The 20699-nt window shown below is 41.4% G+C and overlaps 1 protein-coding gene across 3 annotated transcripts in view; it reads right to left on the bottom strand.

Moving 5' to 3' along the window:
* Nucleotides 1-20699, bottom strand: part of LOC145978414 (NACHT domain- and WD repeat-containing protein 1) — a 583318-nt gene that overhangs the window by 80810 nt on the left and 481809 nt on the right. For all 3 annotated transcript variants that reach the window (XM_083111046.1, XM_083111037.1, XM_083111043.1), the window contains 3 exons: nucleotides 12803-12995; nucleotides 6274-6430; nucleotides 3735-4779 (listed from right to left, as the gene is read on the bottom strand). In XM_083111046.1, the coding sequence (XP_082967172.1) occupies nucleotides 3735-4779; nucleotides 6274-6430; nucleotides 12803-12995 (1395 nt within the window). The remainder of the gene's footprint in view (nucleotides 1-3734; nucleotides 4780-6273; nucleotides 6431-12802; nucleotides 12996-20699) is intronic.

Genomic DNA, 20699 nt, shown 5'->3' with positions numbered 1-20699 from the left:
ACATTTTGGTGCTGACCCAGCATCGTAAGGACAATTGGTTTCAAGTTTAAATCCAGTTTATAAATAACTTGATTTTTCCGCCACAGAGAGAGAATAACAGCTATTCCCACATCTAAGGAGCAGCAATGTTTTGTAATGTGTATTGTATTTTTTTTTAAAATTATAATGTTGGTTTCTTCCTAATAATAGTTACTTTTCCTTTATGAAATTCCATTGTATTTCCATTCCCGACTAGTTCAGGCAACTTGAGGTAGAACGGGGATATAAAACTCTAATACCCAGAACCAAACAAATATTTTGTAGTCAGAACTAAGCAGGATACAATAATGTCAATTTCCTCTGATATTGAGGACAAATTCGCAATATTACCTTTAACAAAGATCAACGTGATTTTTCATTCTTATCTGTTTTCTTCCACCATTCATCATTTTATCTTTTCAATGAAAATTATCCTAAAGACACGTCTTAAGCGATGCTAACACAGAATGTATATCATATTATTCCTGATCTGAAAATGGGGAGATTAAGGTAGTGGAGATTCTTTAAAAAATTCTCGCTCCTCCTTGCAAAGCTATCCATTCATTATATAAATATTTAGTTTGTTCAATATTGATTGGCACTCCCCCTATAACTCCTGCAAAGTAGCAGTGTGAAATGTGTGTCGATGACTGTGTGAAGATATATGATAGTACTGTCTACCGCCAACAGATGGTGTTGATGCTTCCCATAGGTAGCGTATAGCAGCAGCATTTGTTCCGGCATGCCAGTACGCTGGTGGACAGCGATCCGACAACATGGAAGCAGACACGCATGGGCAACGGTGGACAGTGTGGTTTCTCTAAATGGAAGGAGTGACTGCTTCAGATATCCACAAGAGGTTAGTAGCCATATGTGGGGAGACAGCACCAAGTCGCAGATCCGTGTTTCGGTGGGTAGCAGAGTTCAAAGACGGCAGGGACTGTGCGGAAAAACGCAAAAGCACTGGGCGTCCAGCAACTGCACGCAAAGCAAACAATGCCCAGCGTGTCAATGACTTGATAATGACGAACTGACGCATGACGGCAACAGGTTTATCACGGGGAACCCTCCCCACCATCATCCATGAGGATTTGAAGATGACTTCTTTGAGCGTCTGGTCACCGTCGACGAGTCATGGTTCTTTCACGAGACTTCACCAAAAAAAAAACGCCAGTCTATGGAGTGGAGGCATACTGGGAGCCCTCGTCCCAAGAAGTCACGGCCGGGACTATTCGTGCACAAACAAATGGCGATTGTGTTCTGGGATCAGGAAGGGATACTTCTGGTGGACTGGCTCCTTCCCAATACGACCATCAACAGTGATCGGTACTGCAGTTCACTGCTTCAATTCTGCTGACGCATTCAACAACGCCGCTACGGAAAATGGAGACATAGCGTTCTTTTCCAACAAGACAATGCGCGCCCACATGCCTGTTGCCAGACCATGGCCACCGTGCGTGAACTAGGGTTTACTGTGCTGCCACATCCTCCATATTCGCCGGATCTCGCTCCTAGCGACTATGCCCTATTCGACACAACGAAAGAGGTCATGCGGGGTAAGAAGTTCACCACAAATGACGAACTTCATGCAGTTGTCCGCCAGTGGCGCCGGGATACCCCCCCCACCCAGAATGGTTTGCTACGCAAATACGGAAGCTGCCAGAACGATGGCAACAGTGCATAGACACTGGTGGGGAATACGTTCGATTGTTCAATAAATGGTACCTGTGAACACAAAAAAATTGTAGTGCCAATCATTTTAGAACGGCCCAAGTATAAAAAATATACAAATTTCAAAATTGATAAATATGCTCCAATGTTGTAACAGATTCTCAGCTCACTCATCTTCTCAAACTTACGACGTTCCTCTTCAATCCCTCCTCAAATAACCAGTTTGCTACAGCCTGTCAGTCTTAAAATTCTGAACATTTGAATTTCCCACGTTGGCGGAAACCGATACGGAGTACTTAAAATTGCCGAGGACAAAGGTCGCATATGAACTTAAGCTGGCGCCTCGTTCTTAGAAGTGGAGCTTGTAAATCCTGAGAAATCCGAGACAGAATCACCGCCATCTGTCATCTGCTCCGGTTCTACCTCTCAGCCGGAGTCGGAGCTGATTACTCTTTCCACCTGGAACCTCCGATAATTAGGAAACATAGCGCAGGCATCTTCAAGAGCTCCTTTGGGTACGAATCCATAAGAGTGTCTTGGCATCCTTATCTGAGGCAGCAAAAAAGTACTTTAAAAAAAGTGGTGCACATTTGCTCTCAAATTACTTTCACCATCCTTGGCCTCAATAACGCGTTGTTATTCAATGAATTACATTCATCTTTTTAACTCTGTTACAATTGACGTTAATTTAAGACAACTGTTACATGCATGAATGGCTTTCTAGACTGGACCTCGCTACTTCTTTCCAATCCCCATCGAAGTGTTGTTTATCATCGAACACAGAAAGTCTCACACTAACTTCACTACGCGGAAGAGCGAAAGTTGCTAATGATATGGTGAATACTTTGCCAATGAAATCGAGAAAAACTATTATAACCTTAGTTGGGACAAGCATGTGCGAACTTATGCCGGCGTCCCTATTCAAGATGAAAATATTTCTTAACCAATCCTTAAGGTATAGTACGAACAAAACATATATTATGCCCGTATTTTTGTTCCTGAGACTGGATGTAAATTTTGCGCACGTTGACAGAGAAATGAAAAGATAAAACTTCTCAGTTGCGCGATTGGTACCATTTATGTTGAAGATGTGTGTATGAAAACTCTTGAGTAAATTATCACGATGCAGACTGCACTTGAAGATGACGTAACAATTGTTATGCTTTAGGCACTTAGATATTCGAGATCAAAATTCGGTTGAAGTAATAGGAAACAATATATAAATCCTTAAACGAAATAACTACAATGAAGGCTGTACAGCAGTTTGCAAACACCCAAAATAAACTACCTTGTCGCGCAAAAATTCAATAATCAAAGTACTGTGTTATCGACTTGAACTAAAACGTCCCGGAACATCTGATTCTGTTTCATTCTAAATAATCTCGCATTTTTTAGTAAATGGCTACCTGCAGCTCCAGCTCCATCTATTAAGCAAGTCGAATAATAATAAAGATGAAAAAATAATAAATACATAAATGCCCTCACTACGTTAACACTAAAGAAAATAAATTGCTACTTCTATTCAGAATTACTCTCCTCAGCTGTTTTATAATTTTTTTCTCTTCGAGCATTACAGGGTGAGTCAAAAGTCAGGTTACGTTGGGATTTATAGGGATTAATCTTCATTGTGTGCAGCTTGAACATTAATGAATTTGTGCACGAGAAGTTTCCAGTTCTCCAGAACCTTTTGCAGAACGTCGGGCATAATCATGTCTGCGCATTGCACAATGCGTTCATATAGATTATGCATGTTCTGAATCTTAACTGAGAAGAAGAGCGGCTTGAAACGACCCCGAAAAGCCATTGGTTTTCAGGTCTGGACACCGCGGTGGCCACTCAGGAAAAGCACTTCCATCCTTTCGTCTTTTGTCAGGATCTTCCTTCATTCACAGTCAGAAACTTCCTATGGAACCTGACTTTTGACTCACCCTGTATATTGCAATTTTCTTCGTTCTTATTTCTTGTTTTCCACTGAAATAAAATTATACATGCCCAGAAATGTGGAGAGTGAAGTAATACGAGAGACGTTATTAATGGTAACTTACCCATTCTCCTGCGGACAGTGCAGAACGTTGAGAAGTTGAAGAGGCCTTTGGAGAGTGGAATGGTTTCCAAGGATCCGCTCGTGGGCATCAGCAGTTCCAGGAGCTCGACCTCCGTCAGACCGAACTCTGTACAGGTGAGGAACCCAGAGAGCCTGGAGACGGCCTGCCGCCCCAGCTGCTTCTCCGTCACCTCCAGCATGACGTCGATGACCTGCTCGAGGGTGGTCGGCGTGCGCGGGAGCAGACCGGGACAATCCCTCTGCCATATGGTGGCGTAGCAGAGGAGCTTCAGGTACAGAGGGAACGGGGTGTCCCTGCCGGTCTTCAGGACGAACTGCTTCTGCTCGATGGTCAGGGGGTAATTCTGGGACGCCGTCGATTCCAGCACCAAGTCCTCGATGTTCTTCATCGACAAAGGAGGCAGCTCGATGAAGGTGTCCGGGGATTTGAAGCGCTCCTTCTGCACCGGTGTGAACTTGAGGGCTTCCGGCTTCTCCGCCGTGGAGCAAATGATGTGGACGTTGCACGGTAGGCTGACAGGGACCCAGCCCAGCGCCGCTACGATGTCCGAGTCGATCGGGTTCAGACGCTGAAGGTCGTCGATGATGATCACGAGCAGGTTGTTGGTTTCCTCGACGTGCCTGAGGAGCGTCTGGAACCAATTGTTCACGTACAGGGGATCGAAGCTGCAGTCTTTCGGTAGGAAGTCCAGATTGAGCACCAAACACAAATGCTGGCAGATGACCCTCAGGAGCTCCAGCCCGTACGCGGAGCGGGGACTCGCTCCGGCGAACCGGATGACGCGGATCACCTTCCGGTCGAACCAGGTCTCGCAGGATTTGTTGATGGAGGCGAGCAGCGAGCTCTTCCCTTTGCCGTGGGTCCCGTGGATTATGATTGGGCCGTGGCGCTGTCGGGATTCGTACGCGGAGACCACCAGAGACTTCACCCTGTCCAGCACCTCTGAGTTCCCCCAGCACGGCGCTGCCTCGTTCAGGTGTTGCTGGCACAATGCAAGGTGGCACAAAGCCTCCTGGTACACCTCCTACAAAGTAGACAATATACATTTGTCAACGAACTTAGAGAAACAATCAAAATGTAACATTAAGATTTGAATTCTCTAGTTACAACGAAAATACATAAGTTCGGTAATTGTGCTACTTTATAGAGGCATAAGGCTTTCTATTTCATCTCTTCAAAAATAATTTATTCTCCTAAAATGACTCAAAACCTGCTTATAATGCGTTACATGCATGTGGAATATACAGTATATGCCAATGGTGAAAAGCTGATCGTCAGGCCATAATTCTCCTCAATGGCCTAATGTGTCATGCAGTAGAGTTTAATTATTACACTTTACAGCCATATGAAAAAAAATCATATGTATATATTACTCCGTCAAGCATATGCTCGCGACTAACTAGATCCAAACGCATTCGGCAAAGTACCACTAAAATCCAACATAGTTGTTGCGTATTTCTAATGATTTGTATACAATATAACCATACAGTGGAGTTCAATCGAAATGGATCACCTCTTAAAACTATATGTCATCCAAATTACCCTGACCTGAATCCCACACAGAATGTTGATATAGGTATGTGCAGTCCTGAGAGGAATCAACGGCCTTTCGTGTTTTCCAGGAAGCCAAAATTTGTGTTTGGATCCACGAACTCTTATCTTCTGAAATGGGCCTTGTCAATGCCTGAAGGATGCGCTATTGTCAACAGAGCAAGAGGTGATTCAACTAGATATTAGTTTGCAACCAGGCTAGGATTTAAGTGGGTTGTGGTGGCTACAGCAATGAGCCTGCATCTGCAAAGGAGATTCCCCTGGGGAATAGAGCTTTGAAAAAGTGCACAAAATTTAAAAAAAGAAAAAATATATTTGAAATGTGGTAAAAATATAAAACCATACAAACAATCAGATATAACTTCGCTTAAAAGTCATTACCGAAATTGTATAAAGGGGAGTCTCACATTAGTTAGTCCCAGGCCTTCACATATATAAATCTGAGCCTGCTTGCACCTTAGTTTCCTTCTCAATGTGCGATATTAAACTTTTTGCTTTTTGAAGAGGAGATGCCGAGAATTGTTGTATTTAGGTGTAAACAGGAAATTCATGCATTTGCAAGGAAATCAGTTATCTTTTTCAGGTCTATAAGTGCATTTTATTATTATTATTATTATTAAAATAGTAGTAGTAGCAGTAACAACAGCAAATATAACAAAAACATTAACATTCAAAATGAAAAATTTATTTCCTCACACAAATATATTTCCGTACATTCACAGTCTATTTGGAAGTTTACATTTTTCAGGAATTGCTATTGTCATTATCTTGTTCTTGAAAAATGTAACTGTTTATTAGAAGCACAATGATGTGTTTTTTATTATCTATGATCCTTTTGTGATGAGATACATTATTAAAATATTACGTCGAAAAAAATATCATCAAAATAGGAAAATACATCGTATAATTGACGAGGAACACAAGAAAAACACATCTGCACTGTACTATCTGTGCAAGAATTACATACCTGGATGGTTTTATTCCTGCCCTTTATTTCAGGTTCCTCTTCCAGATTCCTGCTGATGAGAGTCTGCAGTTTCAGGGTCACCATCTCCCGGAACTGGTTCAAATAGGACTCGTGCTCTTCGGCGTCCGGGTCCAACCCTCCTGGCTTCCAGGGGACCCTGAAAATGAAGGTTCCTGTAGAGATTGCAGATAAAAATATCGAGCGGCAAAAGTTAGATTGGAAGACCCTAATGAGCTAAGAACCGGAAACTAGAAGCTGAGCCGGGCTAATTTTCAAAGTTGTCAACGTACTATATAGTAGCAGATATTCTGCCATCATTACATGGATTGTGGAGGTGGATTAGAATATTTAAATTCGGTCTTAGGATTTGTATTTCCCCACTGCTAGAAGGATCAAGACTTTAGTAAGGATAACCAACTGGTTCATAGATGCGAATGTAGACTTTCCGTTATAAATACTGCACGCACAGACTTACATACGGATCGTTAAATGTTATTTATGACGCAGTTATACTTCATAAAGGTTTTTCCAAGGAATTTTAGTTTTCTAGTAGTTGATTTAACCCGATGGGAGACCTTCGGCGTTGACCTTGTGACATCATGGGGACAATTGGAAAGCTATTTGGAAAAGACGATGTAGTGAGCTCGGGTCTCTAATACCAGTAAACCTGTGGCGATGAAACTCGATGCGTTGATCACACGGCCCTGGGTCTCTGAGTACTGTTACGTCATGGAGTTTATCTTTTCTTTAAATTCAAGGCTGATAGTGAGCCGCCTCGATGGCCTAGCGCGTTGACTTTTTGGCTCACGTCTTGTCACCAACGGTTCGAGTTTTGGCCTGGTCGCATATTCACCATCTATTGTGAGTATCCCTTCATTAATTTCATCTAATCATTACCGTCGCGATTAGCCTAAATAGAAGCGACATGATAGACACAAATGCCTCGTAAGAGTAAATTTCCAAATTCTTGTATACATTGATTTCCTTAGGATTTGACAGTGTTTACAAATAAGTGGAAGGCACGGAGAGGGGATGGGGATGTGGGCGCCACACCTTAACGATCTTTGTAGAATGATATGATTAGCATCATGCTCCGGCCGTCTTTACAGGTACCCATTTATTAGAGGCTAGATGAAACAAATAGCCGCCTACGTGCACAGACAAGATCGGAAAAAATTTCACTTTAGATTACCCATCCTGGGATTCGAACATGTAACTACGGCGTGGTAGTCAGGCGCCCAATCAACTGCACCAACATGGCTCTAACGGAGTATATAGTGACAACATTTACTCTTAATTGTTTGAAAGTAATATTATCAATGTGTCTGTCACCCCTTAAGTTATTTGAATGAGAATGAATGGTGATTACTTGAAATAGCTATAGATGAAGCTACAAACGCACATGACAGGACACAGAACACAACTTCCAGAGGATTATACTGACTGTGGCTTCAGACACAAGAGCACCGTTAGGTGCAGCTTCTAGGGTGAACTCTATGGAATAGAGGTTCACACTTGAGTGCCTTCATAAAAGGTTTCACCCTGCCACTCAAAAAATACAATTAAGCAATCGGTTTCAATGTGCTTTTCATTTTGTTAATTTACTAATTTCATGAGTCATGTCAATTTATTAATCCTGTATCCATTCATAATGAATAAATGGTTGTTAGGAGGGGTTTGAAGACTTTGCATGCTTGAAAAAATACATTGTTAGCCAAGTGGTAGTGCAAATTGGGATAGGAAGAATGTGGTGAGATGAGCGGGAAACGTGGCAAGGGTTGGAAATTGTAACAGGATCTAGTTGATAAAAATGTAACACTAAATGCAAAGATAATAATAAGAACAGGATAATATAGTGAAAAGAGAATATGAGACTTGGCAAAAAAACTTGATAATGAGGAAATAAAAGTTGATAGAAGATTAGCAATATTGAAAGGAAAAATCAAGATGAAAATTGGTAATGAAATCCGCAGTTATGAAATGTTGAAAATTAAAACAATTTAATGAAAAATGTCCTGCATAGATAATGGTAGAAAAAGGAATCTGGTTCGATCCTCGGTGGAGATACATCACGCGGCGGTTTGGATTCCACTTTAGACTGTAGATCCAGTCCTGCTTAGCTTATCTGAGTATAAAGTGGACTCTCAAAACATTTTTATTATAAGTGAACTTTTCTTCTGTCTTTATTTAGTTAGTAGGTGCTCTTCAAGGATGTCCCACACTTTGGCCGTGCGGTCTAAGGAGTCATGCTTTGGGCTCCGGCTATGGAACACGCGCAGGTTCGATTCTCCTGGGGAATCGTAACAACTTATCTCCTGAGATTTCGGCCTCTGTATGGGACCGGTGGCCACCCACTATATTGTGAGGAAATTGGGAAGCTACGAATGGACAGGGAAATTCGGTCATGGAAACCTACAACAAAGACTGGGGGTTCGTCATGCTGACCACACGTCATTGGATGATCTCTCATCTCAGCAGGTGGGAGTGAAGCCGGCAGTTGGTAGGTGGCTCTGGCCCTAACGGGCTGTTACGCCACGGGTTCTTCTAGGAGCATTTTGAATGGAATTTTCATCTTTCAGAAAATCCAGACTAATAGTACTCGTATGGTAGTTGAAACTGCGGAAATTCGAAATGATACTTGTCATTTCAGATTCTAATATACAAAGTAAGTTGATGTAATTTTTTTTTAATATTATATATCAGCCCCTTCCCGTTTATAAATATGGCTGGACTGATGGGCAAAGAAGCGGAAAGTATTAAGTGAGGAAATCCGATGGCAGAAGAGATGTTCGGAAGAGATCCCGTGGTTATGCATAAAAGGCTCTTCCCTTCGCATCTGCTTTTCTTTCCCTTTCACATCGATCAGGATCAGGAGATTTACCACCCGACACGAACGTTCGCCGAATCTCCCTCATAAGAATACATTGAAAGAGGCAACTGGATTTGCTTCCCTGTGGGTGGAGAAACGCTGCCTTCCATAACCTTGGGGAATTTCTTTTCGCCTCAGCTCAAAGAGTATTGAGTGATGTTAAGAACCGTGTGTGAGCTTCAGCACTTAGGTTATTTGCTTATAAATATAGGCCGGATAATAAAAGAACTGAAGGAAACTAAAATGTGGAAAAATTGCAAGATAATAGACGCTAAAAAATAAAGCCAGTACTTGATATTAAGTGGCAATACTGTGAATAATATAAACCTACAAATTGAAAATTTCACACCAAAAATTTAATACTTCCATTACTTTAATAGCCGTATTTTTGCAATATATGGGTCCCGCTTAGCCAAAATGGTTAGCGCTCTCGATTTTGGTGCAAGCGGTGCCGAGTTCAATTCCCGATGTTGACGTGAGAATTGGGGAGCTACATGAAGAAGTAGCTAGCACCGGTCTCGAAAGCCAGAAAACAGCGGCGATGGGATTCGATGCGCTGACCACGCGTCACCCAATGAAAAAGCCGTTTGGCGTGCCAATAGTCCTCAGTGGTCTGTTGCGCCAATGGAGTTGAGTCTCTATTCAGTCAAAAGATTGTTTAATGTTTCATTAACTGAAACTTATAGATGAAAGTAGACAAATATGGAATAGGGTGATAAATATGGAATACCAACGTATCTAGTTGAATTTGTGTCGGGAAAGCTGATAAGTCACATCTTAGTAGGCAGCCGTTATTTGTGAGACTGTTTTGGTGGAACCTGAATGTGTTTTCTGGACGGTTTTTGGCTGTGGGAAAACTTTTTCAACAAAGCCAACATGGCGGAGGGCGATAAATATGGAATGGTATCATCAAGGTGAGCAGTGGGTCCAGTTTGTACTTTTATGCACTATTTACTGATTTTCATCCACCTCCGGAATGGAGTGGTTAGCGTAACGTGGACTACGAAACCGGAGGTCTTATATTCGAATCCTGGTTGTTTCACATATGTACAAGGGCTGATTTTTTTGTAGTGCCAACTATTTATTTTCTACCCACATAGCAAACATATATGGTTCTAAGTTTTACAGGCCTTTGATGTAGTCCCCAGCGTTGCATACAACGTGTTGCCAGTGATGTGGAAGCCGTTGGCACTGCCTAATCTGTTAATAACGTGAAGAGAGCGATCTACTGCCAGAAAACTGTCTCGAACTTTCGGAAGCGAATCCCATGAAGTGGTTCCTTCATCTTAACGATTAGGTCCAAGTCGCAGAGTATGGGGGGTGGTAGAGCACTTCCCATCCCCATGGGTGCAGCGATTGAACAAATCAGCCACAGCTTCTGCATTGTCATGCAGAATGATGGGTGGGTTATGCATAAAGTGTCACCGTTTTCTTCTCAGAGCTGCTCGCAGGTTGTTTTGAACTGTTTACGACACTGTCGTGCTGTGCGACCTCTAGCACATTCGATTTTTAACCAGATCTGCTGCTCCTGTTTCGTAAACATCGTGACTGCACTCCGCGAACGCTCGCTCACAACAGCTCTGTTCTTGTTGTCAATGCGCATGGGCATGGACATGCAGTCATAGCTTTTCCTGATTAAAGATAGGTTGAAAAACCTTCACCATTGCATTTCTCGTGAAATTCTAGCCTGATTTGATATATCACATCACACACTTGCCATTTAAAAATCTTGAGTTCAATTCAATATGGCGGGCATCAATATGCCCCCCCCCTCCCATGCGCATAACATGTTTTATCATGACCAATTGTACCCAGCCTAACTCCTTTATATTTTATAGGGGGTGTTAAGTGACTTTTGAATCACCCTGTAGTTCTGGACAAACTTAAAGAAACTCGAACCTTATCTTCCTAGGGTTACCAGACGTCCGGATTTTCCCGGATATGTCCTACATTTTAGCCTTATGTCCGGCGTCCGGGAGGAATTTGAAAAATATCATAAATGTCCTACATTTTGAGCGTCACATAATATTAATTAGGAAAGTACATAACAGAAAAAAGTCATGCAAATTACAAGTCTATGGACTGCGCTTCCAAACTCAATAGTGACATTTATTTTGATTCAGTCATTGCACAAAAATAATAAAGTTTGTCCTGCTCTGCTATTAAACAAACGGGAAAACGGAAGCAATTAATGAACAAAGTATTGGGACCACTTTCTGATAACGTCACTGTTCAATGCCTGAGCAGAATTCCTTGCCTTAGGGTTTATACTAATGGAACAAGGTGTTGCCCATTCTTATTCAATATAATTTGATTGTAAAGCAGGGGTATAGAGAACAAAGTTATTCAGGGTGTCTGCCAGTCAAGAAAGTCATGGAAGTCAAGAAAAAGTAAAGAAATCAACAAGTAGGTCAAAAAGTCAATAAAAAGGCAACAAATTATTCTTGTGGTCAAGAATTTTTGCTATTGATTGGTTGATTTAGTTTATTTTACTTCACTGTTTTCTGTTCCATTGGCTAATCGCGAAGATGAGGATGAATGATGGTAAGATATGGTGGATGAATGGATAGTCACAAACATATAGGGATAACCGACACAAACCCCACATAAGATTATACTGACTGTGAGTCCAGACGCCAAAGCCTCGCTTGTCTGCAAACACAGTTCAGGATTCATTAATACGAAATAGCAGATGTAATTCTCTTCATCTTAAATTCAGCTTCAGTTTTCATCTTAACTGGCCCTTTGGTAGGGATTATCAGTAAATAAATATTTATTTTCTTAATTACTAATTTCCAACTTTACCTAAGTAGGATCTAGAAAAGTCCAGAAAAAGTCAAGATTTCTGGATGTATTATTTTGCTAGACACCCTGTTATTGAACTAAAAAATTACCCAAGATGAAACCATTTTAACTTACAGTAATTGCTGAATATTTGTTTGCCATTACAGGTCATAATTCAAATGTTGAGAGAGTACTTTCATTATCATCAGCACAACAGACTCACGAGAGAATTATTTTTTCATAAAGTCTGTAAAATGTTTGGTATTGGTCCCTATAAATTCAACGAGTTTGACTGTCCACTCTAACATCAATATATAGTTTGACTAAACCTGAAATTTTGATAAAAATTGTCTCGTCTGAGAAGTACCACTTAAATCAAGTAGTAAGAGGTGCACTGATTAGTATGATTGCAAGTTTTGAAATGTTGCATTTAAACATTCGGTGGGAAATATTTTTTTATAAACTGAAAAGTGTCATTTTTCAACTGCTTCCTAACGTGCTCTATAGAAATATGTATTATTTATTGAGAATGTGTTGCGTCCTACATTTTGACTTAATGTCCTACATTTTGGGACAGCATGTCCTACATTTCCCTTACAGCGATCTGGTAACCCTATATCTTCCGCACAACCACCACATGGCTGTCCTTATAAGAAGTGGCAACATCGCAGGAACATGAAGCTAGCTTCGAGCCTCAAAGATTGTGAGGAAGATAAGGTCCGGGTGTCTTTAAGTTTGTCCGGAAGTATATTTGTGCTATTTATAGCATGCCCGAATCAGTACTGAACAAACTCTCCTATTAATCCTGCCTTACGAACCAACTTATCAATCTCCTCCACTCATCGCACCTGGCATTCTCGCGGGAGACCCACTTACGTGAGGTAAGCCCTGTTCTCGTTGGGTAGCGATGTGGCGAGTCTGTCCCGGAAGTTTTTAAGATGTTTCCGGTAAACCGTGCTAGGCCGTCCCTGGATCGGGTCAATATCTTGGAATTTGGCGTCGCCCTCGACCAGCTTCTCCCAGTCTCTGATCACAGCCACGATGTGGTGGGCCGTCCCCGGAGCCAAACCTTGGGGGTGAAAGAAAAGTTTGTTTTGTAGGTCCTCAACAATTAAACAATTTGTTTTCTTCCTAAAGCAGGGTAAAGATCCTGATTAATAATAATAATAATAATAATAATAATAATTAAAGAACTTTAAAACAATTTGTGTACATACTCAGTCCATGGAAACTCTGGAGCGAGCGAACGAAAACAAGTGTCTGCGCAAGAAGTGACGCAAGACTTCTCCACCAATGAACACGTGAGAGGGAACGGGTTTGCAGGGTGGGGGTTACCAGCAGTTACCAGCCTTTGCAGAAGAGTGTACTGCTTCAGCTTCGTCCATTTTCTTTCTTTGTCTATCTTCATGCGCGGCCTTGCTCCAGAGATCGCCGGAATAGAGTATGTGTATTATTTGATGCAGTATTGTGTAAGATTTTTGTAGCTCAGCACTAAAGAATAAAGCATTATTAATATTATTCCATATGATTTTATTTTACAAGTAAGGCCAATGACTTTCCCATGCTAAGTTATATTAAAATATGAAAAGAATATTAAATTATAGACACATTACTCGCACATGTGTGAATTTCACACTTACTTTGACCCTCTACACACATGTAATAACATTAAAGAGAAAAAGATGTACATTTGTGGGGAATTATTTTGTATTTTTGGTGTTTAACCTTTGAGTCACAAGGCCATTTTCACTGGTCCCTCGGTCCCGAGCCGATTTTGAGCAAAATGCAGAGTTTCAATTAAATGAGTGTAGATCGGAGACTAATTGACCTAGAGAGATGAGTGATATACCGTTGTACGCGGAATGACCCAGAGATTTTGAATATATAAAATTTATGCAAATTCGGCGTATATGTGGCGGGGGGGAGAGGGCTAACTCTCAAAATTCCAAAATTTCGGGAAAAAAATTGGTTCCCCCACCCTCCCCTCAAGACAAAAAGTACATGACAGTGTCGACATGCACATGGAAATGATCGCTGACATGTAAGGAACACAAAAATATTTGCATTATTATCATATGACCAATGTAACTTGAGTTGTACCCCCAAAAGGAATGGTCGGCACGCCACTGATTCAAGCTTCAAAATGAAGCGGTACCTTAAAATGGCTTTAGCTCAGAGACTATTTGCCCTGGAGATATAAACGATATACCGTTGTACGCAGAATGAATATCAGATTTAGACGATATATAATTTATGCACATTCGGCGTATATATGGAGGGGGAATGGCGGAAATCCCCTGAAAATACTTTTTTTAAAAAATGGGGTTCGCCCCCCCCCCCCCGAAAAAAAGGATATGAAAAGTTCAAAATGCACATAGAAATTATCGCTGGCATGTAAGAAACAGAAAAATATTTTCATTTTTGTCATATGACCAATATTACGCGAGTTGTACCCCTGAAACGAAAGGCTTGTACGCCACTGTCTCAAGCTTCGGAATTGAGCGAACTGCAGAGTTACATTGAAATGACTATAGCTCAGAAACTAAATGCCCTAGAGATATGAAAGATATACCGTTGTACGCAGAATGAATCACAGATTCATACGATATATAATTTATGCACATTCGGCGTACATATGGAGGGGGAAAGGGGGAAAATTCCCTCAAAAATACTTTTCTTTAAAAAAATGGTGTTTCCCCCCGCCCCCAGAAAAAAATGTCAAAATGCACAAAATGCAAAATTTATGCAAATTTGGTCTATATATGGAGGGGGAAGGGAGAAAAACCCCAAAAATTATTTTAACAAATTGTCACTTCACCCAAAAAATGTCCTTGCACTTGGGCACAAAACGACACCTGCGCACAACATTCACGGACGAAAAGCTAGAACGCAGTGAAAAATGAGCGCTGATTCTTGCAGCTGCTTGAAATTCTATTTTTAGACAATGCAGGGTAACCCCTGTTGCAACTTGTGGACACTTGTGCTAAAGAAACAAAGGTTTCCTTCAGCGCGCTTCGAAATTCCATTCTCACATCGCAGATTCAACAAGCAGTCTTCCCCCTCCCCCACCCCGCACCCCCTGCATGCACTCTCACGGAAAACTTTCATTTTGACATCGGATACTGATAAACAAGTTTTCTTCGAATGCAGTTAACAGGCGGGAGTGAAAAGCATTGCTTTAGAACAACAAAGCTCGTCTTCCTTTGTCGGCAAAAATTTGACCTTGAAAAGAGACGCAAAAGAGAAGTCCCTTTTCCCGCCTTTTCACCTCCATTTTCATGAAGAAAAAAAAAGGTGCAAGATACATTTCTGTTAAATACATGTGTTAGGAACAATATATATAAAAAAAAATCGAAATTCTAGTCAAAAATGGAAAAGTTATAACGTAAAAACTACGACCTTGACACAGCGTCTCGATCGAGACGCTTGGGACCGTGAGGGTTACATTTGTGTATCTCGATCGAGACGCTTGGGCAACTAAAGGGGTTAGGCCTTCTATAATACATTTTACTGTTAAACAATTGCTCCTTTGTTTGCTAGTAAAAGTAACAAACTACATTTCCCAGATGCTGCCCGAAATACTGAAGTACGCAGCTGTGAAAGTGTTGGGAAGTAAATAAAAACGGCAAACAGATGTACAATCAGCGGCAATAAAAATAGGACATATAGATCCTGGAATACTCTGGTCTTACGGCAGGCGGCCTACATTCGGGCAAGGGAAGTGGGGAGTGGGGAATACGCCGTAGATCAGCCAGACGACAGCGGTTGCGCCGAGAAATATGACTTCGGGGGAGGATGTGTTGCGCGAACCTCGTTCTACAAGCTGTTGCGTTTCTCATCGCGCTGGCTTGGTTGCTTCCCCGCTACCCACTTCCCTTACCAGCATGTCGGGCGCCCGCCGAAAGACCAGACAAGAGCTATAGCTCTCCTGCAAGGCGTTAAGTGTTTTGCCTAACTCTACGGCGGTGGTAGAAGTTGCCATTCAAAATTTGCTATTTAAATCAACTTATCGCCGTAGGCTTAGGCAATACACATCATGCCTTGCTCGGAAGCCAGTATTTCAGGATCTCGGTGTCCCATTTATATTGCCGGTGACTGTACAAAGAGGTATAGTGCAATAGATCTAATGTCACAGACTTGAAGTACATAATGAAGTTGGGAGAGAGATGAATAATAAGCAGAATGATAGCATATCATACTTAGGTAATGGAAGATAGAAAAATTTCTTTGTCAAGAAATATTCGTATTTGAACGTATGAAACAAACAAAATTAAATTCACTTTGTGCGCAGAAGCCAGCGGGGATTGAGCACAGGGATTTAAGCAGGATACCAACTCCACTTTGAGCTGTATTCCACTGGCAATCAAATCAAACCCGTGTCCTGTTGATTATAAGGCTCCAAAATTTAATTGATTCCGGATAATAATTTCAATCTGAAGACTAGGCAACACATTAGTTTTCAGTTAAAATGGAAGCCTAATCAAGTTTGTAAAACTTTTTCACCGTCATCTTTTGCCAAGAATTTACTTCTCATGAGTTAGAGAACCTTCGGATTCCCTGATGTCTTGGAAAGTATTAAATTTATTATGGAGCAAACGTTCCAAACTTTTCTTACTCTAAACGACTTATCGACTAGGTGGTTCCGGTGACTGAAAATCTCGCTTCCGGTCGATTTTTACGATGGTAACTTCGATTCTGCGATCCCTTTGTGCCACGAATCGACGGTTCCTCCAAATTCGCTGAATGGCTTAGCGACACGTGTTAATAAGATTCCGAAGTCTGTCGGCCATTTTGGGAGAGATGGAAATTTCCGTTCCGCAGAGTCCGAGCGGAATGCAAATTTATCAGGAGAGGAAACTTCCTAAATCCAGATTAGTCTAGTGGTAGAAGTCGAAGGAGTTTAGTAAGAGTCGCTAGTTTCAAATTTCCATTTGACGCACCGAAGCCTCTCTGTTAAGTGTAATGGTCACCGTACTCGTTGATGAAACTAACACAATGGCTCTGTCCGAAAGGTCCAAAAAGCAGGCTTGAAGTACGGTCTTGTCGGAAGTGACGTCACTTAGTTTGGAAGTGCCCATTAAACGAGCAATCGAGAAAGTAGCATGCATTGTTGCAGGCTTGAATACTCGACTCAAGCACTCGTTGTTCATTTGTGTGAAATGACGGAAGTCGAAAGTCAATCAGGTGTTGGTTGAAGTTCTTCTAATGTGTGGAAATGTCAGTATAAGAACATTTTAAAATGTTATGTGATTTCTGAGGTGAAAAATAAGTATTTATAACGCGGGAAAAAACAATGTGTTTTTATTTTTATCTACTGATCGTATTTGGCGCTGCAGTCGAAGTGCAATTCGAAAGACTTTCACTTCCAGTTCAAGGCTTCTATGCGACGCAATTCGCGGAGAATGTTCGGTTCAAGCACGGCCTTGAACTTTTCGGACATGGCCAATAAAAAATCCATGCTTTTGCCTCGAACCCTCGGTTTCGTGGCGCGTCACGCCACTATTCCGCCTGGGACCATATAGACAGGGACCATATAAACTTTCGCCGCCCTTATAGGCCTGTGCCGCCTCTCCCACATACTTTTCTGTGAAGAAGGGGTGCACTACAGACTATAAACATTTATAGGAAGAGAAATGCATTCTCCCCCTATCCAAAGTGACTGCGAGTTGAATTTTATAATCTAACTAACTAACTCTCTAGCCTTCTTAAACCCGAAGGTTCATGGCTGCAGCAACACAGGCCTTCCATCTGTCCCTATCTTGAGCAAGATCTACATACTCTTTTCCATCCCTACCGATTTCCTTTAAATCCATCTCAATGTTGTCCCTCCATCTTCGTCTTGGACTTCCTACAGGTCTCTTACCATCAGGTTTCCCAACAAGAATCCTGTAAACTCCTCTTTCCTCTTCCATTCGTGCCACATGCCCTGCCCACCTAAGTCTTCTTGATTTAATCATTCTAATAATATCTGGACATGAATACAAATTATGTAGATCTAAATTATGTAACCTTCTCCACTCACCTGTCTCCTCATCCCTTTTAGGTCCAAATATTTTCCTAAGGATCATATTTTCAAATACTCTCAATTTATGTTCCTCTTTCAATGTAAGGGACCAAGTTTCACATCCATATAATACTACAGGCAAAATTACTGTTTTGTATATTTTAACCTTTAGTTTCTTAGATATTAAACGAGAAGACAAAAGTTTATGAAGAGAGAAGTAACATGCATTTCCTGAATTAAGCCTACTTTTTATTTCCTCTTTAATATAATTTTATAATCACCAAAATATTTTGCAACAATTTTCATAGTTCTTGGCTCCCACGTAGCCAAATGGTTAGCGCTGCCGCCTTTGGTGCTAGTGGTCCCAGGTTCGATTCGCGGTGTGAGCCCCCAAAATTTCGACGTTCGCCCAGCGTCATGAGGACAATTGGAGAGCTACTTCAAAAGAAGTAGGGGACTCCGGTCTCGAAAGCCAGAAATCAGCGTCGAAAGCACTCGACGCGTTGACCACCCAATGAAAAAAGCCACTCGTGCAGTCCATGGCCCTTAGAGGGCTGTTGAGCATTTTTATTTTCATGGTTGTTATAATTACAAATGTAGCCTACACCTATTTCAAACCTTAAATTAAATGAAGTTGAAGTATAAGAATTGAGATTTTCCTATAACATTCATGACAACCATGTACAGCAGGATTGAGCAACTCACTTGACGTGGTACTTTCCTGTGCTAACCACTCAGCCACGGAGGTCGGCAGGAGTCTGTGGAACAAGCGAACGAAAACGAGCCCTCTGTGCAAGTAGTGACTCGAGAGGGAAAAGGATTACATAGCGGGGCAACGCGACTGCTGTTAACATCCGTTTGCACGGGGGCCGGCAAACAATCGTCGTTTGAGTACCAGAGGAAGATAACTCCAAAAATGAAGTACTCGTTTTCCCAAATGTATTTAGTCGCTTTGGGGAGCTCTATTTCGAGTCGGACCACCATATCTCCATCTCTTTTCCTTAGCGGTCAAGTGGAGTCACGTACTACCTCCAATTTAGTGATTTGTTTCTGGAGATACGTCGTTTGACTCCAAATAGAACTCTTTAAAGTGAGTAGATACGTTAAGAAACTGAAAAATGGCATTTTTGATGTTTGGTTCCTCTGGTTCTAAGACGAGAAAATATCCCAAAGGTTTAATAGATTTAGTTTATTTTTAAGTCCACTATATGCACGGAAAGGCTAATCGGGACTAGATCTACAGTTTAAAGTGAGATCCGAACCACTATCTACCTCTACCGAGTATCCAATCACGGGTGGGCTCTTGATTACATGGCGTTACCACTGTGCTCCATCGGGAACAAATATCCCTAAGGCAGTGGTCATACTGGGATCGATTTTACCCGAACTATCACACTGCTGTGGACGGCGGGAAGCTTTTGGGTTCGGATACAAAGGCGTTGAAGTAAAGTTTCACCGATTGCCGACCGACTTTTTTCTGACCCAACATGGTAGAACGATAGAGACGTCTCCCTGTAGTTGATTTATATTTACAGAAGAGACAGAAGGAATTGAAATTGATATTACTCAATGTATAGCATGACCATGGGCGTATTTAAGGGGGGGGTTCAACGGGTCCAACTCCCCCTTTCGGTTCAGTAAAATTACAAGATTACCTGTAATATTCGCTTGTTCATAAGAACTTTCTTCGCACTTGTTTTATTTTCCTAAAGTGGAGACGTATAGGACGAAATATGGATGGGAAGAAACTACATAATTCCACACATGCAGATGGGACTGCAGACCGAGTGTCTGCAATTTCCGGATAGTTTCGGAATTTCAGCGATAAGAAACTGCATTAGGACTGTCAAATAAGTTATATTGTTTTCCCCTTGAGTCTTCTCAAAGGAATTTTGTTTTAAAAATGCAGTGCAAAGAAACCAGGGAAAGACCGTAACATTTTCAAGTTGTTTGACACAAGATGGGCAGAAAAGTATCAATACTAAGTAGCGTGACGCGAAATTTTATTCACTAATTGTAGAAACTTTACAGAATTTAAAATTTACTAGTACGTGTACAGAGAGACTATGATGAAGAAATGAAGAGACCTAGAACACCCAGCTGTCAAATAGGATGAATAATGCACCAGCTAAAGAACAAATGAATATTTCAGAGTAAACCATTATCGTCCATTTTTTTTAACATTTTGTAGAATAATTGAACTCAAGTTTCTCTGAACACAGTCAACACATTGCAAAATTACAACAAATTATTCCAAAAATGTGAAATGGCTATATCTCATTCATTGGAACAGTGTGTCAAAATGTTGTATGGCCTGGTTGATAGATTGGATTTTGATAGCCTGAGCATACCAGGCCTGCTATACGTCCCGGATTTTCCGGGACAATCCCGGAATCATATAATTTGTTCTGGTGTCCCGAATAGTATCTTCGGGATGCACAAATACCAGGAATCGGGTGGGAAAGAAGAAATGATTATAAGTTGTCTATACTTTCCTGAACGTTAGCTATTAATATTTAAATGCGTAATATTAAAATGCTCATTTTACTAAACAATCTAACTGTACATTGAACCGCTCCCGTCTCGATAATACAGGAGTTATCGAGTTACAAGAAGATGCTGCAAAGATAGAGGAAGTGTACCAAAAGCGGGCCCCGTCCTTAATGCGGGCCCCCTGCATTTCTGCTGTGGATGGTGATGTAGCTTGGCGGATATACTTGGAGTTTGTAGTTTACCTTATGTGGCATGCAGTGCTTGCGCCCACGTTGA

The sequence above is a fragment of the Lepisma saccharinum genome, chromosome 1, assembly GCF_977018435.1.
Source record: "Lepisma saccharinum chromosome 1, izLepSacc3.1, whole genome shotgun sequence".
Taxonomy (NCBI): domain Eukaryota; kingdom Metazoa; phylum Arthropoda; class Insecta; order Zygentoma; family Lepismatidae; genus Lepisma; species Lepisma saccharinum.
This window is presented reverse-complemented; position numbering and strand designations above follow the sequence as displayed.